General features: G+C 37.8%; 1 protein-coding gene across 1 annotated transcript in view; it reads right to left on the reverse strand.

Moving 5' to 3' along the window:
* Positions 1-15873: 15873 nt before the first annotated feature.
* Positions 15874-24852, reverse strand: part of angpt2b (angiopoietin 2b) — a 28048-nt gene continuing 19069 nt past the window's right edge. The window contains exons 7-10 of the mRNA XM_042012240.1: positions 22052-22218; positions 18349-18479; positions 17970-18109; positions 15874-16511 (exon numbers count right to left, since the gene is read on the reverse strand). Coding sequence (XP_041868174.1) covers positions 16413-16511; positions 17970-18109; positions 18349-18479; positions 22052-22218 — 537 coding nt within the window. The 3' untranslated portion in view covers positions 15874-16412. The remainder of the gene's footprint in view (positions 16512-17969; positions 18110-18348; positions 18480-22051; positions 22219-24852) is intronic.

The following is a 24852-nucleotide window of genomic DNA, read 5'->3' on the forward strand; positions in this document are numbered from 1 at the left end:
ATACTTTATTAATCCCAGCTAATTCCATCACATTATTTAACCCATCCTATCTACACCAGGAGCAGTGGGCTGCCAGGTCAGATTCCAGCACCCAGGGAGCAGTTGGGGGTCAAGGGCCTTTCTCAGGGGCCCCTCAGTGGTTCACCTCAGTTATCAGCCCTGGGACTTGAACCCTGGGATCTTCAGTCTAACGCTCTCCCAATTGAGCTATTTCCACACAGTTTATTTGATCCAAAATGTCCACATTGAGAAGTAGGAGAGGCAATGGTGGCAAATATCTCAAGACTTTGGTTTAAAGACAAATGATCAGTTTATGTGCGACACCAATGATTTACCTGCTGTATCCTTGATGTATCTTGATCAGGAGATGTGGAAAAATTGTCTTTCAGGCAAAAATGTCTCTGGACGCTGACTTGAATAATAAAAAGAAGTTTATTACAAAAGTTCAGACATCAAAACAGATTTCTGCAGCAAAATACGGAGGTCTGTGGGACAGAGAACCCCACATGGTAAAGACTTAAGTGTGTACCATACAAATGCTATGCTTAGATACCTCATCCTCTAGGTCACTGTTTATTTCATGTCAGGTAGAAAAACTGGTTTGATTTAGGCATCACAACTTGACTTAGTAAATGGTGCTTTTTGCTTAAAATTGGCCATTGTCTGATGCAACTCAGTGCTAGGGCTGGCACTTTCTCTTTGAATTTCAATCATCTGTTCAAATGTGGGGGAACTTTGAGCATTGGAAAGTGCTTCAGACCATAAAGTGTACAGCTGTGTGACAGATAATTTTTTTTTATGGAAAAAAAGACAATAATTCCATTCAAATCCATTCTACCACCTTTGTTATGACATTTCCCAGCTAATTAAATGAAAACAACTTAAAAAAAGACAATAGGAGGCCTTTTTTTAAAAACTGTTTGATCATGCCCTTTAACATTTTACCAATGGTGCAATCACCACCTCAAGATTACCCATCCACCTTCTGCCATCTACTCCTCCTTTTGTCTTCACAAAGACACATGCACACACCGGGGAGCCCGAAAGACTGTCTTTGCTGCTGTCATTAATCTGCATCACCAACTACAGAGTGCCCTACTTTAATATAATTAGCTTATCAGACTGCTGTTGTAGAAACACCAGGAAGATGTCTGAATGAGATGGCTTTATAGAATTAAACAGGTTACAGTATTGGGCAAGGCTTCCTACAGCAGGTATTGTGGATTAAGTTGGGTTGGGTACACAATAACAGTTTAATTAAGGGTTGGTTTGGAAGCTCTTTGGTAATATATATCGTGATATATATTTTTTTCTGTGACGCATCATTAAGTGAAAACAAATTGAGCTTGCATAGTGGTGTAAAACTACTTATCAAGACTTATCAGTGAGATTTGTAATGGGTGCCAGAAGGCTGTTCGGATGTTGTGGACTCATTCCTAGATACCACCGCATCCTCTTCCATTTGTGCCTTGTGTGTTCGTTTGTACCTAGCATCTCCTTGGCACAGTCCCACCACCCCTGCCCAGCAGTCTGAAGCTGAGGACTCCTGGCGAAGACAGAAAGACTTTAGGGACGTACAGCCGTATGAATTTTTCATTCACTTCCCTCTGCCAATTCTCGCCCCCTTTTCTCTTCATCTCCCTCCCACTACTCCAATCCCTCTCTCACTCACAAGTATTGTCTCTTGCTCATTCTGCAGTAGCACACCTGGTGCTATTGCAAACACAGGGAATAAACACACACACACAGGCACACACTTGTACAAACACAGCATGTAGCTGGAGACGAAGTAAACAGCTCCTGGACAGCAGTGCTTGGTATTCTACTGTCTCTTATCTCTTCTCTTCTCAATCCTCTCCTATTTCTTAGCGTCCCTGAGGCCAAGCATGTGGACAGAGAGCAGAGGAATGTGGAGGAATTCCTTCTTCATGCTAGGAAAAAAAAACAAAAAAAACAAAAAAAAAAAAAACATGAGAATGAAGGCATATACACACTGGAATTGCAATTTTTATACAACCTTGCAAGTACTCACAACTCTGTTCCCTGTGTAATACTTTGAGAAAACTGTGTAGTCAGTCTAAGGGGCTGTCAAATATTTAAAGAGAAGATCGGAATATCGTGGCTTTGATGTATGCTGAACGCACATATAGGAAGTCAAAATCAGAAGGTTTTCAGTTTTTGTCATCCATTACCCATACATATATGCACACAACAGGCAAAACAGTGACTGCTTAAGACACCCTGACATGTCCTTTTCATGAGCTAGAAAATTGAGCTGTCAAGTGGCAGTGACACAGTCAAGCCGTCAAATCTGAATGGATGGAATGCAGTTGAACCCCGAGGCTTGTGACATTTTAGATCTCAGCTCCTAAGACATTTAAGATCCCCATAGATGACGTTACCTCAGACTGCTGCCTGTGCTTGAATGCACGTGACTCGGCAGGTCGTAGTGCTGTAGTTAAGACCAGATGCACAGAGATGGTGTGTTATCTTATAGCAGAACCAGGTTATGAGCTGGGTGTTCAGATGCACATGCTGAGCTCTATGCGAAGGGGCTCGTCTTCTGTGTGGATCCTGGGAGAAAGTGGAAAGTAGTTTCCTCCACACACTCCTTACACTCTTTGAACAGTTAGAAATTTCTCTTGATCAATTATTGATCAAAGCCATTACAAAGCACAGTGAAAAGTTGCGAGTGTGTAGCGTGATTCATGGTCTTGTGTATTGGAGTGTGTTTGTGATTATGTGGCAAAGAAAGGGCTAAAACTGAGGAGCATACAAAAAAGGATGAAGCAACAAGGGTATGAATAAAAGAATGAAAGGGTGCTATGTAGCTTCAGATATAAAATAAAATGTGTTTTAGTTTTTTTAAGGCATTTTCTTTGGGGAGACGGATTGCATGCGTTCTTTTGATAAAATGACAACAATGTGCTACAGGCTCAATAGTGTAAAAGAATTTCACTAGATATATTGGATCCAGTTGAGAAGGCTCCTAGTATTAACTAATCAAAGGGTGCTGAAATAATGTTATTCAGTATTTTCATTAAAGATGGTGAAGCAGCTCCTGGACTTCTACTGCATGAAATAACATGTGATGATATCCTTTTTTAAAATGCAAGCGGTAAATGTTTATAAAAAATAAATAAATAAATAAATTCTCTACATGGTGGCAATCAGCAAAACACAGGTTTTTATGAGATCATGCTGTTACCATATAACAAAAAGTACATGTTTTTGTGATGATGTACTTTTGTAGCTCAACTCATCTAACTTGTTTTAGCTCCATCATCTTTAACTTCAGTTTAAACAATACTCCTTGTAAATGCTGGTTTGCTCTAATTCTTCTTCGTTGTTTGATGTATGCTAAACTTGTCACAAGCCAGGCATTATGCAAACATGTTTTTTTTAAGTGATGGAACAAAATCCTGGATTACACAAGAGGCAATTTAGGCAATACTAAAGCTTTGTCTTCTGTAAGAAAGAATAGTTCCCTTTGGTGGGGGTTTAGATGTGGATCTGATATTTTTGCACATTTCATTGTTAATTTTGGATTCTGATTTGTATTAGTTATTTATACCCTTAGAAATTGTTGTCTAAAAATTCTGCAATAACCAGAGTGGAAAAATCTGGACACATGTGTTCAGTATCTGTCGCATGACCATGACAAGCTGATCAATCTGCAGTCAGTCAGGCCAATTGTGATTTGCTGTTGTAAACTAAACCACCTGTTATTTCGAGTCCACCATTAACAAACTAATAAGCAACTCTGATTACAAGACGTTATGAGGAGTGTCAGGGACTCAATAATAATTATCTGAATGAATGAATAGAAAAAAACAATGAACTTATTAGAGATGACAATGCTGTAAACAATGCAGAACGACTAGAAACGACTAAGCTTCTTACATCTGTACATCATGGCAGCTTTGTGTGATTGTTTGATTTGCATTTCTTTATTTAAAGAACAAAACACTATAATTCTAATCCCAATTAAGTTTTTTTTTTGTGAAGGAAAAAGGGTATATTCTCTGTGTTTCTGAGGGACTGTGCTCTGTGTGGTTGAATACACATTTGAGTTTTGGTGTGTGTGTTGGACTATTGACCATACCTGAGTACTAATGGTCAATTCAAGCCAATTAGAGAACTAATTGTGGAGCTCTTGGCATTTGGCCTTTTTAGGAGAGAAACCTATTATGGCCAGGTACTGGACAGAAATCAGCAGGAATAGACACATTTGGCAGTTGTCCATTTGTGTCTGAAGGGCTGGCTCTTTTTTACATGTCAGATTTTTGCACTTTCTGTTGAAAACGAAAAAAATCATCATATCTAAATTTGCCTTAATAACATAAAATGGCTGTACATCATGGAGCAAAATCTAATTACATCAGTCCAAAACAAGCAGAATAGCTGGCCATGATTTATGGTAGTTTATGATGCCGGGAAACAGCAAACATCTCTTTCAGTGTGCTTTCATGGTCACTCTCCAAACTGTCACGACTGTGATAGCTCCAGAGAGCCAGTGCTATGTTTTCTGCCCACATGCTAGAGAACGTGCCCAAGAGAAAAGATGCCATTTTCAAAAAGTTAAAAAAAACATCCCCTCCCAGAATAATCTGAACCACTGAGAAATAGTGAGAAAATCTCTATGGCTTCTTATAGATACAAAGAGATGCATTAAATACATTATAAGGATTTTTGCAATGACTTTAAACATCCATGAAATGCATATGAAGCTTTTATTGTCTCCTAGTACAGTTATGGGAATAGTGCATGCTTGGTTTTAGATAGTGGCAGACCTGATAAATAATTGAATCATTATCTTTAAGTTTGCATTTCTGACTCGTTAATGATTAATCACACACGGGCTCAAGGGTCAAGAGAGCGCTGACACTTTTTATGGGTACGTTGGGAAGAAGAAAGGTGTTGGCTGAATAAAATAGTAAGGTCAATGCTATTGGCTTTTATAGGATAAAGCCATGTATATGAGGAATTCTCCATTTCACGATATTTCACACTCTGTCAAGCTTTTAGATATAAATGCAGGCATGGTATACACTGTTTTTATTTGCTCAAGATGCTTTTAGGAATAATGGAAATATAAACAGAAAATATATAAGCATAAAAAAATCTTTACTTTTATCATTGTCATTCGAACATGCAGTTTTTTTTTTTTTATTTATTTTTTTTGTCTTACAGCTGCAGTTTTGTATGCAACCTCCACAACAGATCAAGAAACACAATGTACTTATTAAATGACTTTAAGGTGAATTTTTCTTTCACAATTTTTTGATGACTTCTTCACAAGGACAAAAAAAAGCATGTTTCTGAAATGGTTTGTTACTATATTAAATATAAAAGAGTGAAATAGCCCATCTACAGGAGAATTCAGAGCGTTTGTCATCACACATCCATCTTTGCCTTGCTGCATTGTACCTCTATCAGTGGTCCTTGAAGTGCCTCTGCAAATTGACTGAAGAAAAGCTGTTGGCTAATTAAATTCATTGGGCTTGATTAGGAAGACACGGGCCTGTCTACTTAAAGTCTCACAGTTGATGGTGTGTGTCGGAGTGAAAACCAAGCCACGAGGTTAAAAGAATTATCTGAGGAACTGAGATAGAACTGTGTCGAAGCACAGATCTGGGGAAGGATACAAGAACATTTCAGTCTGCAAAGAAGTTTCTTCATTCCCAAACTGAACAAGACAGCACTGGTCAGGCAATTAACCAAGACCTCAATTGTCAATATAAATGAGATTCAGGGCAGCAGCACTATGATAGTCAGACTATTATGATAAATGGCCAGACAGAAACATTTACGCATTAAAAGGCACGTGAAAGCCCACTAAGAGTTGGCCAAAAGGACCTCAACGACTCATCTCATTATGATATGACAAAAACTTTACTGTTACATTACCACAGATAAGGTGGGAAAGGGCTGCAGTCCTGCAAGTTTTTGATGTTTCCCTATGCTAACACACCTGATAGAAAACCTGCAGATGAGGGGCAAGGTTTCCAACCACTGCTGTGAAGCATCTCTGAAGACAACACAGCTGTGCACTGATGCTTCTCAACCAGCCTGGTTGAAATTGGCTGATTGTGCCAAGATGGAAGGGAAAAGTGTGTTGGGTCACTTCCAAAACTAATTCAGGTTGCCAAACATGCTTTAGTCAACATGCAGCATGTCAATGGAACATGTGAATGATTCCATATTGAGTTTTTTTTTTGTCTAACTTGTAATATACTAAATAACCATCGCAATGACAACAGTAACTTGATTTTTCTTTTAATCATTATGAAAAACTATGTATGGTGAAAGCATTCTCCGGGATATGTTATATTTACTTTTGTGAATGGTAATAGTGACATTCGTGATGACAAATCTGTTATGAAAGTAAGTTTTTTCAGCTCTGATGATTAGTCTTTTCTAAGCCAAACAAATTCATTTTGATTTTCAACTCTAAGTTATGCTACAGCCTAAAGCAAACGTAAAAAAAATAAAATATAAATATAATAACATGTTACATTTATATGTAACCATGGCAGCCTATGAAATGGTGTCCATGACAGTGATGGGTGACTAAAAGTGTTTTTGTAAAGTGTTTGATGCCACTGACTGAATGCATGTTGTTCTTAGAGCCCACATTTAACAAACATAGTAAATCACAGCATCCTCCATCCACCCACACCTTCCTCCTCCTTATGCAGATTTTCTGGCTTATTAAATGGTAAACTTTACAGTGGCGTTCGCTGTAATGTCGAAACATTTGCATGTAGTGTATTTCCCCCTGCTGCTTGTAGGAGCTGTAACTTACAGGAAGCCATTATCAGGTCACATGTTGGTAGAGCATTTTTTTTTTTCAGGGACTACCATGGATCTTATTAAAACTATATGGATGTAAACTTGCCTGAGCTAACTCTACCACCTGGTTTAGTGATTTGATACCAACAGGAAGAACTTGTTATCCTGTTTCAGTTTTAAGTTTTGATCATTGAAGTATTGTCACTATATTGTCAACTCTTAAATCAATCATGTGGATTTTTTTTTATTATTATTGTTCCATGAAAACTAATTATTCAGATTAGTTGCTGGTTGTTTGATAAGATTGTTAACAATACAGAAAAAAAAAAAAAATCCGGAAATTTTAGACCTAAGTCTCTTAAAAATAATGGAAACTTTACAGCACCACGCAGTCCGTGGAGATATTTAGGCAGCACATTCATCTGGTGGTCTGTTAAAATACTTTAATCATCTACTTGGAAAAGTCATGCCTGGGTTGATCAATGTACAACAATCTACAAGTACACCGTAAACTATACGTACTTTGTGATATACTGCATAGAACATTTTATTTTCATTTTCTGTCTTTAGTTGTCAGAATTCTCTTGGCTATTATTGATTCTTCGAATGTGTCATGCAAGAGGAGCCAACAGTGTGGTCCATGTGCTTGTGCGTGTTCAGACATACTTTTGCACCTTACTGCTAAACAGAATCTGCATATGTGGCCTGTTCGATGGTATGAACTCATCTTGCCACTCTCTTTTGTCCTCTTTCATCCATGATGCATTTAGGGTTCACAGGCTGTTTTTTTCTTTTTTTTTCCCCTTATTTAGTTGCTGCTATTCTTGGTAAAATTATTAATACATAAAAATCTGGTTGTGGTGGTTGAGTGCCAGAGTGGGACCAGTGCATTTATGATGATCATACCATATTCAAATCATACTTGCCCCTTTCATCATTTAGCGGGACATTAACTGTGCCTTTCATCTCAGTCTGCCTGCCTTATGTTTTATTTACCCATCGTTCAATATGAGAACACAGACTGAGTGCATAACAGCAAAGTATGTAGACAGTTTTCATTTTTCGTTTTTTTTTTTTTTTTTTGAAAGAAAGACAGAAAGAATTGCATAAAAAAACACAGGGGCAACATGACAAAATATTAAAAATGCCAAACATTTCCTCTGGAGTCAGGTTCCAACTGATGATTTGATTCCACCTCAACAGAGAGTTTCTTTCTTCATCTTCAAGGAAAAATGTTGGTGGTTTTGATACTTGTGACCACAGCCCTGTCTCCAGAAAGCATTATTTTATGTCCTTTTTTAGTGGTGTAAGACTTAACAAAGCTTCTACTAGAAATATGTTTTTACCCTTTTCAAAGTCACCAGTTGATTTCAAGTATACATTCTTATGGGGATTTTTAATGCAAGTTTCCAGAGGTAGCCCCCACCCCACACCTCTCAGTGTCCTCTCTAGCCTTTAGTTAACCATCTGCTTGGAGGGCAGCACATGGTGGAAGATGCGTTACTGAAGCAGAGTTATATAATCCAGACCTATGGTGGAGGGGAAGACAGAAAGAGTGAGCAGCAACCAGATCCACCAAGTAAACGTGAGCCAGGTAGGAAGGATTCATTGTGCCACCAGTGCCCCCAAGTGGCCTGAGGAGGTTTTTTTTTTTTTTTTTTGGACTTCTCCTGTCCAAACATGACATGACAGCTGATGTTTTGCCTTTTCTCATTCTATAAAGAAAAACCCAAAAGATATAGGAGCTGATGTATCACACAAGACAGACTGATATATGGACAGTATTGCTTTTTCAATGACTGCCGTTAAATGTGCTGCATGCTGACACAGTAAACCACACAGCAAGGACAACTTTTACAAATTAGTCCCCAGCCCTCCCTCATTTCTCCACTCCTGCCAAAATGCCATGCCTGGCCCTGCCCTGGCCGGTCATCATAGCCCTTATGAATCAAAGGCACAGTAGAACAAGAGGGAGACAAGGACTTACGAGCTCTTGGCTCTGCCTCCCATCTTCTCGTCTCTCTCTCTCTCTTCTCTTGCAGTCGGTACACTTTCCTTCATCCTCTTCTGCATCTAGCTGTCTAGCTGGGCAGGATGATAAATCCTCAAGCGAGTCTGTAAACACCAGCGGAGCAGAAACTGCCCAGGTTATGCTCTGCTCACATAGGTTAATATACACAGCAGGTCAACATACTGCATGCAAGGATGCCCACCCTTTCCTCTGCCTTTTCACTCACCAACAAGCAGATTTTTCTTTGTCTCATTCAAATTGGTGGAACTGAGGTGCTTTATTGGCACAACTGTTAATCATAAGACAGCAGATGCAGTGCACACAAATGTTAGCCAAAATAAATAAATAAAATAAAATAAAATAAAATAAAATAAAATAAAATAAAATACAACTTCTTTACAGCATTCAAAATGCAATCTATTGTTTTGAAGTAATGGTTGTCAAAGTCAGGGAGTGGGCCTCCTTTCAAGCAAAGCATGGAATAAGATAACCTCCCTTAATTTCAACCCCAAGTTAGTAATGAAATATTCCTAATTATTTTTATTTGATCTCACAATCCGCAGCAACTCAATGCCCAAAATTGCTGTTTTTACCTAAATATAATAAATAAATAAATAAATAAATACATCAATCTTCTCAAATTCATTGACGACAAGCAGTCGTTTTGAGTATCATTTGGGATTGTTTGTTTTGTTTTTCCTTTAATTCCTTTAATTTAAAGCACATCTGAAATTTTGACAGGCAAAGTTAGTGAGTTAAGTTGAAAATATTTATTTCTTTAATTAATTCAAAGGTATAGCCAGGTGTCTGCTGGGTTAGCTTACCATGAACCAAAGCAGCAGGAAGCTAACCTGGCTCCTGTGAAAGGTGATGAATAGGCCTGACACCTACTCATGCCTTATTCCATGAAATAAGATTTTAAGGTGGTTAAAACTACTAGCGGTTTTTTCGAAAAAAAGATTGTATCTTTCTTATTGTTGGATTTCATTTTAAATTTTCATGAAGAAAACAACCAGGAATGACTGATAAAAGATTTAAGAAATACCCACCTGCATGCTTCTGAGTAGTCTTAATTTCGTTAACGAAAACTAAACAAAAATATTTTTGTCAACGCACATTTTTCATTGGACGAAAACTAGACTAGACGAGACTAAAACCCCCATTAATAAACAAGAACTGGGACTAAATCAGAATGTATTTTCGTGGAATAATACGAGACGAAAATGTGCTTCACTAAATAAAAACTGGGCTAAAATCTAGTTCACGAACAAAGACGAGATGAAAATTAGATTATATTATTATACGATATAATTTTGTCAGATCCTGTCTCCTCCTCCTTCTCTACTCTTTTGCCACTCACACACACACACACACCCTTTTCAAACCTGCAGCAGGCAGGTTTATAAACCCATGAGACAGACAGGAGGTGGATTCACAGTGAAAAGTTAAAAATAAAACATTAATGGCCATGCTTTGCACAGGGCCCAAGAGAAAGAGAAGACATGATATATGGACCCATTTTTGCTTCACTGAAGTGGAGAAAAAACCTTATGATTGATTTTAGTTGAAGGGAAGGAATGTGGGCACAAAGTAGCTGGAAAAAACACAACAAACCTGAAGAGACTCGTCACAGTTCACCAAAAAGACATCGTGGTAAGTTAACAAAAAGTTTGGTGGTGGTTGTTTATAACGTAACATTAAACCACCGGCTGTAATGTTCCAACAATCACGTTAAACTCACTGCAAGCCGCTGGCAAACTTAATAGCTTCGTAGCATGTAGCGATAGTAGCCACTTTTTGGTAGAGTTGTGTGTGAAGTTGACTTTATGCTAACTTAGATACGTTATACTGGTCGGGCAACTATGTTTTCAGTTGGATTGCAAGTTTAATTAAAGCAGACAGAAGTATGAGCAAATCTAGGAGCTGCAAGCAAACTATAGTTAACACAAAACATCTGGGCAACTACACCTGGATGCAAAGTAAAAACTAAAATGTACTAAAACAAATCAACTAGATAAAATAAAATATTATGCCCCACTTAATTGAAAACAACTTTAACCTACATTTTCATACACGAAATAGCTTAAATGTGGTATAAAAGTAAGTAAAATTGTCAGTATTTTGAATGTCTGGGGTCGCCAGAGTTTTGTGATATCAAAATGGGGTTCCAAGCTAAAAAAGGTTGGGAACCACTGCTCTAGGAGTTTGCATCCCAAAATGCTGTTTTGTTTGTCTTCAGGTTACCATCACAAGGTCATTTGATCTGAATTGGCATCAATATTAATATAAATAAATGCATGCAAACATAACAATGCCTGCAATTGTTTCTGCATAAATAAGATAGTTATGTTTAAAATGGATTGTTAAATTTAGTTTAACAATGTTAAACTTCATTTAACAATGTTCTACTAACTACTAACAATGTGATATACTACTAACAATGTTTAATATTATCTCCTGACAAAAAAAAGTACAAGGCTAAAACTAGACTAAAATGTTGACAGCTTTTGTTGACTAAAAGTAGACAAATAAAATTATGTTTTCTTGGACTAAAATAAAGACTAAAATACTTATAGTCAACTAAAACTTGACTAAATAAAAACGGGATGAGGTTGACTAAATGTGATAAAAACTAATAAGCGCGATGGAAACTGGACTAAAATTGAGACTAAATTTAAAAATGGCTGATAAAATTAACACTACTTTTGAGTTGAGGTTAAGATGCAAAATGATCACATAAAATATCTGGAGATGCCACTTAATAGTTTGGATGCACTTTTAAATCTTAGGGGAAAGTGCATCCAAACTTTTGGCTGGTACTGCATAATATGTAATTGCTTGCTTCATGAATCTTTCCCTGATCCTGTGACCACACACAATATTTATTGTTATTTGTGTGTTTATGACTGATTGTTTTTACTGCTGGCTGTACAACAAATTACCGTCACGGGATAATAAAGAATCTTTGAACCTTGAACACACAGTCAAGAGAGGAAATAGATATAGTTTTGAAGTTAGCTACCAGCTTAACTGTCAGTTTATGTTAGCTAACCTATGTCCATTTCATGTTTTGGCTGTTCTGCATGAGTAAGCACAAACATCTTAAAGTATATACTAGTCAAGAAAAAGTGTTTAATGTAAAAGGTTTACAGCAAATGGCAGATTGTAGATGTCTGGCTCAGATGACTTGCGGTTCACCACAGGGCTCAGTCCTGGACCTGCTTCTGTTTACTTATTACATGCTACCTCTTGGTCATTAGTGATGTGTCGGTCACGAACGATTCGTTCAGTATGAACTAATCCTTTATATGACTCGGGAGTAACGGGTCCTCTCAGTGAGCGATTCGTTCATTTTCATGCGGTACCTCCTCTCGCCACATGGAGGCAGCTGCATAAACTCAGTCAGTAGGTCAGGACAGGAAACAGAAATGATTCGTTCAGGACTCGCTCAGGTCCGTCCTCAGGTCCTCGTTCTTTTGCCACGTGACAGCCAGGCTGCTCAGGCATTTGTGACAGACAGCTCGGGCTGCACGTTCTCGTTCTCGTTCTCGTTCATCACTCAGGCTGTTTGGCGAGCAGTACGTTCGCTCTCGGATTGGTCTCTCTAGTTCTTCTCTCTGTCACGTGACAGGCAACTCGGTCTCTGAACGGGTCTTCCTTTGTTCGTTCACAGCTCAAGCTGTATCAAGCTCAGCAGTACGTTCGCTCTCGGCTCGGTCTCTTGTTCATTTGTCACGTGATAGCTACTGAGTCACTGTTGCGCTGTTAAACAATGGCAGGGAGGATGTAGGACACAAATCACTTTATTGTGGTGTTTATTTGCTTCCCTACGTTTTCACATGGTTTGAATTGCTTGTGGCATTACCAGTAGTTTTGTCGCCTTCAGTATTTACTGCTTGAGAATCGCGGACTTTTTTACAACACCACCTGCTGTAAAAATGAACGACATGACTCGTTCAAGATTCGTTTACTTTACTGTTCGAGAGTAAAAGACCTGGGTTAGTGAAAAGAGTCGAACTTCGCATCACTATTGGTCATAAAGTAAATTCTTATTTACGCTGATGACACTTAGCCAATTTCTTTCAGTTCTGTTGTTTCTTGTCAACCTTTTAACTAATATCATCAAGAATACAGTTCATTTTAACCTTTGTGTTGATTTCGAACCTGTTTCTTTTCTCTTTTTCTAATTGCTTAAGGCAATCTTAAACATCAGTTCATTTCTTTTAAATACTGACTTACAAAATTGTGTACATGTTTTTGTCTATTCTTGCCTTGACTACCTGGACACCCCTGTGCTTGGCTTGTTGCACTGGTTACCTGTTAAATTACATATTGATTTTAAAATTTTCCTACTTACCTTTGCAGCCTGAAGAATCTTCACCCCAAATACATCTCACACTTATTGACCCGGTACAAGCCTTCACAACCATTTAGATCCACAGATGGTGCATAAACCATTTCCAGATCACAATGTGAGTTTTTTCCCATTAGAACCACCTAGAACTCATTGACCACTGAATTAAGGCACAAAACATTTCTAACTACCTTCAGATACATCTTTGAAACTTTGCTTTTGAGAAAGCCTTGAGAAAATTGTGATATATTTCTCACAAATTTTTAATCATGTTCTTGTTAATCTAATTAGATTTAATGTCTTTGAAAGCTAGACCTTTTGGATTGAGCAGTAATTCTTCAAACAACATGGATTTGTAATGATAGACATACCAAAGAAGAGCTTATTTATGAAATTGTAGTGTTTGTGGTAAATGCAAGCATCAAGTACAGATTATCTCATCTACAGACATAAGAACATTTTGTTACAGGAGATTTTTTTTTAAATTTTTTATGCACATAGAGGTAAGCTTTTCTTTACTAAGGATCCCCCACTGTGTGATTCATTGCCACATTTATAGATAAAATTTTAACACATTTCTTGAATAAATTGTCTCCCTGTCTCCGCCTCTGTGCCTACAAAAACCCATATAATAAACTGGGATGGTGACAAGTAGACAAGAGTGGTCTGCTTCACTGGACCTGAACACAACTATTTCATTTGTAGAGCCAGCAGGCCAAATCAAGTGGTCTTTATTAAAGTCGCTTTGATGGATTCACCTCTGGTCAACCCCACTATGAGCTATTGCCTGTCTGGGCCTTGGAGGTCATGATAAACTTGCTTAGCACCAGGGTCAGTGCATGAAAGCAGAAAGGGACTGCAAGTGTGGGCTGGGGTTGCTTTTCTGCTTATACAGTCTGTGAAATGGCTCAGGCCTGCCATCACAGCTGTCTGATATATGGCCAAATATTTCATGGCTGCTGGCACTTGTAACGATGTTTCTACTTTTCTCACATATTGCTCAAATCATTCATTTAAATGAAGGGCAGTGCCAGACGGCAGCTTGGCGTTGCTATAGCAACTCCAAGAATTGGTCTAGCAACTGCTTAGCAATCCAAAGATGAATAATGAAATCTATTGAAAAAAAAAAAAAAAACATAAATAAAATTTTGTATGTCAATGTGGTAACTTATAACAGTTATAATTTTGGATCATTTTAGTTTTGTCAGCTGAAGGTATAGTGTAAGTTGTGCTCATGCTAAACCTCATCGGTTAGTCCAGAGTGTCTAACGCGGCCCTTGACCCATTCTCATGAGTTTAGTTGTACAGCAGTAAACACTGAGCGGTTAGCATAGCAGGAATACAGATCAAGCTAAAAATTAAGAAATGTCTTTTATGCCAGTGTAAACGACAGCAAATTCGGATGACTCAGCTATCACCAACATTGTGGTAAACAATCCAGAGGATCCTGGCAGGTGCTTGCGCTGTCTGACCAGTCACGACAAGACCTGCTTGCTTTGGGCCTACAAATCTGGGCAAACACCAGAAGCAGATTCTCTGCTATTGCTGAGGTTGCATTTCTGTGCATTTTGAGCAAAAAGTTGGGAACCATACTATTTTCTTAATGATCTCATGGAAATCTGAAAAGATTTGTGCGGCTATTGGCTGTTCAACCAGCAGTAGAAGGGCAGCGGTTGACGCTGACTCTCGGCTGATGGCAGTGTCTGGGCATCAGGCAGAACACCATTGATGCACAGCAGAAGAAACACGGGAGTGTATTACCAACAACTACAGCACGGTAAGGTCTGGTGAAAAGTTGTCAATCCGACACTAAGTTTATAAAATCCATGTTATTGTCCAGCTTAACATGATGCAACAAGTAACATTTGTAAAGTTAGTTCATGTTACTGAAGACAAGGAACTGCAATGTTACTGAGGGAGACTAGCTAACACTGTAGGTGTTATTGCTCACTTCTGTGTTTTGTTTTTGTTTTTTTTTTTGCCAATGCCTGTACACCAAATGACTAATGTGGGAGATTATGAAATGTAATGTTGTTAGCATTTAACAGGGCAATAAAATTAAAAATCATTCAATCTATGCTGTCCCCCACACAACCCATATGTTTCGACAGCCAGTTAAAAGCCTTATTTGTTGTGATTTTAACTTACTATCTTGTAACTAAAATTTTCTAAACTAAATATATATAAGATTAAAATAATGCTCACAGACAATGTTATCACAGGATTTAGAAAACAACTGAAACAGTTGCCTGTTGCACTACTTAGGACACAATCGGTAACACAAACTGATCATGTAAATGGTGTTCAGCAACCTGAAACTAGTTAAAGCTAAACAATGTCAAATATCTGACTAAATAGAAAATTAACAACCTTTGCAAAATTTTAAGCTATTTCTTCACCAACTTTTGACAAGTTACTATGAGATTAGTGTTTTATTGTCCAGTGTAGATTGTAAGTTTATTAAAACTGGTTTCTGTCAGATAAATCATAGTCAACATTAATGCCCTGATGTCTAACTATAATGAAAAATAGAATAATTTTGAGATCTCCAGATAAGATACCTTTATCAGTAACTGTAGACCACTGTCTGACGTCATCAGTCCAGCTATTCATGTTACTATGTCAGCAGGTAGTGGCAGATACAAGGTAATCAGGACTTGCCACCTCAGTAATGGTGACGCTGCAAGATGGTGCAGTACACAAAATGGCCACCAGACCTGATATCTGGTATGGATATCTGGACTTCACAGTGTAAGACAGTGGTCCTTCACAAGCCATAAAGCATGCAAAAAAAGCTTGTTGTTTGTACAAGTCAACCAGTTTTTTTGTTTTATTTGAAATTTATTTTCCCATATATTTTTCCAGAAAGCAAATATTTCCTTTTTTAAGTACCTCCAACATCAACTGCAATAAACAGGACATGTCAAACACCAAAACTTGGCTCACAGCACTGTACATTACACATGTTGCAGTTTCTGCAGTCATCTCTAATTTGCAGCAGAGATGTTTCACACAGAGCAGATGAGATGTTTAAGCGCTCTTCTCACAGTCTGTCCTTCAACAAATGAAGCTCAGGACTTAGCAGATATTGTAGATATGGCCTGCCAACATCCTCATGAGTCATCCTCCACTTAGCAGCGGCTGCTGTCCCCAGTGTGCACCAGCAGATGCTGGTTACTATTTGTTGAGGTGCAACCCATCTACTTTCTAATGGGCACCACAGGGATCTTTGTTATTGGATGATTCATCAGATCACTGGTGCAAAGCGAAGCTCGTCTGACTTCCCAATTCCAGCATGTGTGGCTTTTTGAAGTTGTATCTGACATGAAGACAAACACCTGGCACCAGAGGCTGTAGGACCCAAGAACTAGATATTACTTTATAGTTTTTAACAAAATCAAAACATAATTTACAGCGTTGTTTCCAGATGCTACAAATGTTTAATATTTTAAAGTAAATCACACCAGTGGAAAAAGATGATGTGTTTTTATGAGCAAAATGTCTCACAAATAAAGTTTTATGAGAGGTGTGTGTGGAAAGAATTGGGAATATTTCATTCTGAAAACCCCTTTGGGAGATACAGCAAAGGGCAAAGACTGTTATACTTGCTGTTCTTTATTGTGGTGTGGTTTTATGAACGTGATAAACCGTAGAAGTATAAGATCTCCTAATGTGTGGGCACATAACTGCACCTTTAAACACTTTTAAACATTAAAAAAAAAATAGAAAAAACAACAACAACAACAAAAAAAACTGTACAAATCTCATAATTATTACAAAACAAGTTGACTGAACATTCAGTGTGAATCTTTTGAAGCATATCATGTAAATCACTTCACTATAGGAACAAATGTGAATCGATGTTGCCTCAAAAATAGTTAACACAATTAGATGCTTACTAGGTTTCATATCTAAGAGGATAGTGCGTGATATCTTTGAACTAGGTCTTAACTTGGATTGGCAGCCACCCTAATGGTAAAATAATTAGGTAAATGTAAGATAAATTTGCAACTGACAGGTTCAGATTATTATTATTATTAGTTTAATGAAAGGATTTTTGTCTTTTAATATATTTCAGTGAAAGTGAAAGATGACAAAGTCCAAGTTAAAAATCTTTTTACTGTTAAAGCAGTGTTGATATTTTATTTATTTAAGGCTATTCCATGTGTTACTCAATGTATATGTTTGAATACTGTTGGGATTATTGCTAACCGCATAACTCAATTTTAAATCTACATTATTTTGTTTGGAAGTTGATATCCTCTGTCTCCTGCCATTAACAGTCTATCAGTTCCTAACATTTTGCCAGGGTTAGTGAGTTTCTTCACTCATACAGTTCACAGAAACCTTCATACTGTACTGTATGTCTCCAGGCGATCGCCAAATATGTCTCTTACAGATGTCCAGAAGTTATAGTTGCCAACTCTGCTTTGGATTAGCTCCAAAAATCTAACTTCCATACCCCTTGGGTAGCTTTTTTGTGCAGTAATTGACTAAATCTCAGGGAAAACAAAAGGTGAAAACATGAGGTCCAAGGGTGCTGTTTAGCTGAAATGTCCCCACTTGCGGTTATAGGACCTGTCCTGCTGCAGCAAGTCCGACATAATGACAGGGAATTATGAAGAAACTGTCATCCTTACATGCCTCCTTTTTCATGATTAGTACAAAGGAATTAGATGGTTGCTGAGACTGGAGCAACTAAAATACACCTCTTCCTGGGTGTAATTCATCGTGTTAATCAGTGATGGCAACCAGTTCATAATTGCATATGAAGAATAAGTCATGCCATTAGAAGTTAGCTGGGCGCACCATCATCGTTGTCATGGTAGCCATCAGATTTGGACCTTTCCAATAGTACCACTTGATACCATTGTAGCGAGCCACATTGAATGAAGCCGGGTAATAAATCCCATTCAGGTTCGATGGGCCACAAGCTTCAAACCACCATCCTGCAGAGGGAGAGTGGTAGAGAGTTCAAGGAAAAATGTCAGAATCAGTTGAATGCAAGTTCGTGAAACACAACACCCAAATGTACAGCTGTAAGTCAGCAGTAAGTTTATACTAGTGCAGAGGGGAAATGAAAGGCACAGCAGGACATTTACAAGGGGGTGGGTAGAAATGTTTAACGAGAGGGGTTATAAAGAGAGACAGATTGAAACGATAGCACCATTTGATCGACATAGTGTACCTCCTGAAGCGAGCTGTGCGCACTTGCAGGTGCAACGGTCATTGTCTCTGTCCTTGGTGCTGAATTGGCTGCCATTGTGGCTGAGGCTACTGGTTCGGCCAGCAGTGCCACTAAAGCCCTCGACATTAAGACTGGATTGGGAGGTTTAAAAAAAAAAAAGAGAGACTTTCAATGAATAGTGCATCCACAGGCATTATAAGCCTCTAACAGGCTGTAAAGGACAATGAATACCATTTGATAACTATAGTAAGCTGAGTATTCATATTAATTCTTTAGTGAACAAAACACAACTCTAGCTTTACATGACTGCTACAAAAGGCTCATGATATTTTTACTTTTTGTTGATTTGTCATCTTTAGGATTTAATTTTGATGCTGCAAACAATAGCATCTTGGGGATGAATAATGAATCCCAAAAGAAAATAAAGTTATATATTCTTGAAAACCATTGTAGGATATCACAACCTTTTTAGTATAGATGGTAGAAGCTCCCCCAGGTTCCCGGTATTGCTAATCATCAGTTTAAAAGTTGTATCAAAGAACAAAGAAAAAACAAAAGAAAAAACATTATTTTTCTTCTACGCTGTGCTTTGTGAAACAATACAGTCAAAAAGAAATTCCTCCTTATGCTGCATTAGTTCACTTTCACAAAGCAGCAGCTGATTGTATGTAAGTGCACATCTGAGATTCTAGGTCTGTTTGTGTATTTTTATATGTGTGCATGTGTGTGTCAGCTGTGATTTAAAGAAAATGGATCAGGAGGTCAGTCCTGCTGCATGGCCTCTCCTCTACCCCGTCATACTATCTAGTTAGTGTTGTGCTCTCCATTGAGTTATCTGAGTTCCCCTTTCTAGCCTGGGCCATGTTGTCTGTGATCAGTAAATTAAGAATGAATTTCTAAGTTCACATGGCAGGACAAAAACACCACGCACACTAAGAAATCTGGATTTAGGAATGATCTGAAGAAGGTACATAGCATGCTACCGTTGCTATATCTTTAAAATGAATACATTTTGTGCTTTCTTGTCTGTACCTTTGAGAGAAAACCTTTGCATCTCTACTGATGTAAAATGGATTTTTAAGTTCTTGGACAGAAAATGAATCCACTGGAAACAGCTCTGCTGCTAAAGCCAGTTTAGAATAACAAGTTAGCTTATTATACTGTACATGCCTTAGACTGTGAGAGAACATCTGAGGCTACGTTCACACTGCGGGTCATAAAGCTCAGTTCTGATTTTTTGGGTTTTTTTTTTTACGTGGTTGTTCACATTATGATTTATGTGACTGCTGTCTGTGTGAACAGTCTACAGCCCTGGAGTGACCCGCAGAGGTGATGCACAGAGAAAACATGACATCACACACAGCATGCTGTGTAAACAGAGATAAATATGGATGCTACACTTGTCAGCATATGTGTAGCAGTTTTTGAAGTTGTTGCGTAATCAGCGCAGACAGAATTATGATATATTATTCTGTCCATTGATCTTACATTTGATCTCGCCATGTCCTGCCTCCTCTGGCCTGGAAATTGTGATATCTGTCTAACTTCAATGATGTAAAAGTCAGATGAAATGCAACATGACTGTTCACACTGAGGTTGCTTTGACAAAAATCAGATATGTATCTGATTTGGTAAAGTGGCCTGGGTCGGATTTGAAAAAAAAATCTGATTTGTGGTGTTCAGTGTCATAAATGAGATCAGATATGTTTCAAATATGGGCAAAAAAGTCGGATTTGAGATTTTTTTGCCTTCAGTGTGACGATAGCCTAAGCACCTAAGATAAGTCATGTAGGCACAATGATGACATTTCAACTTAACATAGGAATGATAAAGCCAAAGCGAGGCAGCATAGCAAACTACTACATGACTCCACAGTCCAAACCCAGCTATAAAGAGTTTGACCTACTTATCTAGTGATAGTAAAAATATATTTACATGGTCTTAGTAATCGTGGACATTAAACAAATGTCCACAGTATTTACCTGAAACACGTTTTGTCTACCTTACAAAGCATCTCTTGAGAATGGTACCTTTGTATGCAAAACAGAATAAAAAAAAAAAAAAAAACAACTTTTATTCTCTGCGAGTGGCAGGATGCAAGAGGAGAGTGTGTGATCACTGAGGATGGGAACAATAATAATGACTAGAAGAGGAAATGGGATGTTCTTTTTCCAGGAAACTATAACTTTTCGTCACATTATGAACTGGTGACTTGATTAAAAATATCAAATTTGACAAGATGGCAACCACAAGCCACAAGATATCCCATAGCAAACTATGTACAATGCAGGTCACCAGCTCCTCTAACCCCTTCAACATCTGTATTAACCATGACTTTCAGACATGTTGTATAGGTCAAGTAATTCCACCAGTATCCCAGACCACCGGCTAACTGTTTTCAAGGTGACTGTCTTTTAATATTGTTATTGTATGCATTAATAACAAAGATAGTGTTACGTTAAAGAATGTCTACAACTTCCTTTAATATAAAGACAGCTGTTCTTGGCAACCTCACAGGAGAAGTGGTCTGCCATGGTGATGATTTATGTATGAATCTTGTTAACTGAGTTTTAGGTGAAGACCTCTGTGCTGCTCCAGGGAACGTGCTGGATGCAGCTGAGGATGAGAATTTCTCTGGCTGAATAGCTGCAGAGCACCATAGCTCCGGCTTGGGAGTTAGAATATAAAACCACAGGCCAAGCCGCCGTCTTCGAAGTGCATGTGAAGTTGGTACATATTGAATGAGTTAAACAGAATGTGATCTCAAATGTAGTAAGCCAGAGAGGTGATTACAATCACTCAGGTGCTTCACCTCACACAGAGTAGCCTACAGCACGATTGTGAAACATTCAGTTTTATCACGCTAATTATATGGAAGAAACTCAGGCTAATGTAATTTGCTATACTATTAAAGATTTTGGAAAGATACATCCACATGTGATTATGATTTGTCATCTCTCAGATCATCAGCCTCCATAAACTCTTACTAAACAAGGCCAAATTCCTGTGACTTCATGTCAAATTTACCATGAGCTGATTTGATTTACATTTTTATTTGTGTCTGCTTTGGATGAAGCACAGCTTCAGCACGCCCACACATAATCTTGTTCGTGATGTCAGGGTTACCGGGGAGCTTTGTTTGTGTTGTCAGTTCCTGGCAGCAGCAGGTATTAACAAGCATTTTATACTCCTGGGAATGTGGATGTCCGTGGGGAATTTCAGGGGCCGCAGTAGCTGTTGTGATGAGAGCAGGAAGATGCAGGCATGCAAAAGTGGTTACATACCCTCCAATTAACTCCTCGTTTTTAATCATATTAAAAAAAAAAAAAACTCAGTTTAACTGGTGAGGATACCAGAGTTTTTTTTAGGTGTTACTGGGCAATAACGTTGTTTATCACAAAAGTAGGCTTTTAAAACATTCCAGTGGGGGATATATATATACATATATATATATATATATATATACACTACCGTTTTACCGTATACCACAAAAGTTTGGGGTCACTTCCCTATTGAATCCCATGGCAAAGTGACCCCAAACTTTTGAACGGTAGTGTATATATATATGTATTGAAGCTATATCTGTACTTGAAGCTCTATCTATGTCATATCTGGAAAAGTGGAGGAAAAGTATTCAGTGGCACACCTGTAAGAGTCAAATCACCCCATACTACAAAATAGTTAAAATCACTTTTCGGGTTACCTGTAGTTGCTTTCCTCTCCATCTATGTAGAAGCGATCATAGTGTGAGAAGGCTTCATTCCCCTCCCTGTCTTTTAGCTGGACGTGTAGACTGTATTCCTGGGAGCTGGTCAGTTTGTGGATGATATCATTCCCCAGCCAGTATTCCCCGGACGGCTCTCCAAAGCCCTGGATTAGGCACAAAGACACAGAAATAATAAGAAATAAAAATATTCTAACAAGGGGGTTGTTTTTTCCAGCATCCAGCCAAATTTTTTTCTGCATTAATATGAAAATGGAACTTGCTTTAAGAAGGTACATTTATCATTCTGATAGGTTAAGATAATCCTCTGAGTTTAGGAAGTGAAAAATTCCACTTCCAGAGTTTGAGACCAGAAAATAGAGACATTGATTTACCTTAGTGCCCTATCAATGCTCCATTTAGACCTGCAGCACTTAAACAAAACAAAAACTAAAGTAACAGCTGGCTTTGCAGAGTAATCCACTATTTGTTTAAACTTAAAACCTGGGCATCGACATGGGTTTTCTCTTACTTTTGGAAAAGGAAAACAGAGGGGATTTTTTTCGGGGAAAAAAAATTGAGGTATGCTTCTTAAATTTGCACACAAGCTTTTGCCTCCATAAACAGGGAACTGTTTTATGAGAATGACAGTGATGAAAGGAAAATGCTTTGTTCTGCTGTTTTCAGGTGTTAATACTTCCAGCATGTGTGTGAGTTACAACTTCAGAAATTGCTTCTATTCATACCACCTTAAATATAGAATGCAATGTAACTTTGTCCAGTTATCATGCATAGCATGATTGCAAGCCATTGTCCTATTCAAACACTGGCAGAACATCAGTAAAGAATCTGTAATTATGTGATATTTAACTAATAGACATGCTCCACTACAAATGATGATTACTAAAATGAAAGAGTTATTTTAGTATTTCAAGTTATAAAAATCAAGGAAACCACAATAAACTGGTGTGGTTTCCTAGATTTAACTTTGCATTTGATTACAATAGGAGCTTTTGCTTATTTTGAGTTTCAGTTTTTCTTTCTTCACTGTACCAAAACTCTCAGTAATTATATAAAGTTTTTGCCATTTGCTTAAGCCTTTTTAGATGTGTTGCCAAATCATTTGTCCTAGACTGTTAATTTAAATCTTTGGTTTTAGTTTGCTAAAAGGAAATTTGATATTTAAGCCTTTCTTTAGCACCCTGATTGTGATGAATGAAAAATTCCTCAGCAATACTGTATTTGTACACTGAACAAAAAATAATATTGCTACAAACCACCTTCCCGTTGAAAGAAACTTAGTAAACTTTAGGTTTATTACCTTCAAAATGTCATTTTCAGGGTTTGGATCAATTTCGAAGAAGATGGGAGTACAGGATGTATATATGTACACTACCGTTCAATAGTTTGGGGTCACTTCCCTATTGAATCCCATGGCAAAGTGACCCCAAACTTTTGAATTGTAATGTGTGTGTGTATATATATATATATATATATATATATATATATATATATATATATATATATATAAGCACTTTTTACACATAATTAGAAAGGTCTTGATTGAAAAGAAAAAAATCAACTTAGCACAAAACATAATGAAATTCGTGGTTGGCTTATAATGTCTTTGTTTTCTTGGCAATAACTCTTGAAAAACCTGATAATTTCCCTTTTAAATGGTGCCACATTTTTAATGGAAAACTAAATCTTGCCAAATTCTCTTTGCCAGTGCCAAACAGTTTATTCTGCTACTGACTCATATTTTGAGCTTCTGGTATGCCAGGTGCTGATAATCAGATCTGTGGTAATCTGCACTTACGAGCTTGTCCCTGCTAACACAGTCAGTTGGTGTCTCCTCCAAACAAGCCACATTTGATTGATCTGGATAGGACCCATGCCATATGGCAGGGGTAGGCAGGTTTCTGTCTGATCATTACGATGTTATCTTTGAGAGTACGATTCCTGTTTACACAAATGTCTCAGTGGAGGTGATCACAAAATGGTGTATGACTGAAAACACGAGTGAGATGTTTAACCAGGTCTTCTCTTTAACACCTTCCCTAATGGGGGGATTGTCACTAGTTTTAATGCTAAAATGTCAAATATTATGGATGCTATTGCTCCCAGTAAGGTGAAGGTTGTCTCTGGAAGGAAAAAGTCTCCAATTCAACACTAGAGAAGAATTAAAGAAGAGAGTGTCAGAAAGCCGAGTGCAGGAGAAAAACAAATCTAGAGGTTTATTATGACTTGCATAAAGAAAATCTTCACTCATATAATTTACAACTGAGGAATCTAAGGAAGTCCTATTTCTCTAACATTATTAGCAAAAACTCTCATAATGCTCAGGTCTTATTCACTACTGTCGACAGGTTAAAAAATCCTCCTGTGTCAGTAGCACCTGATCTTTGTTCAACCAAGGCCTGCAATGAGTTTGCCAAATTATTCACAGACAAAATCCATAATATTAGACAGGCAGTGGGTTCATCAACAGCAGTTTCAGTAAATATACTGTGCCCACTGGAAGCCAGTTTAATCACCACATTAATCACCAATCACCTAACAGCAAAGATCTGGAGAACCATCTGGGGGAACTCCTCATCTTGCTGTTTGGACAGCTTGCTCACAGGTTTTTTCAAAAAGGTCTCAAAGACCATGGAACCAGATTTGTTAAAGATTGTGAACTTGTCTTTAATTTCGTGTGTCTTCCCAGAGCTTCTAAAAACAGCTGTAATCAAGCCTATGCTAAAAAGGGACAATCTTAACAAGACACAAAATAACAGCTACAAGTTGATCTTAAAACT

The sequence above is a fragment of the Melanotaenia boesemani genome, chromosome 17, assembly GCF_017639745.1.
Source record: "Melanotaenia boesemani isolate fMelBoe1 chromosome 17, fMelBoe1.pri, whole genome shotgun sequence".
In the NCBI taxonomy this organism is placed as follows: Eukaryota; Metazoa; Chordata; class Actinopteri; order Atheriniformes; family Melanotaeniidae; genus Melanotaenia; species Melanotaenia boesemani.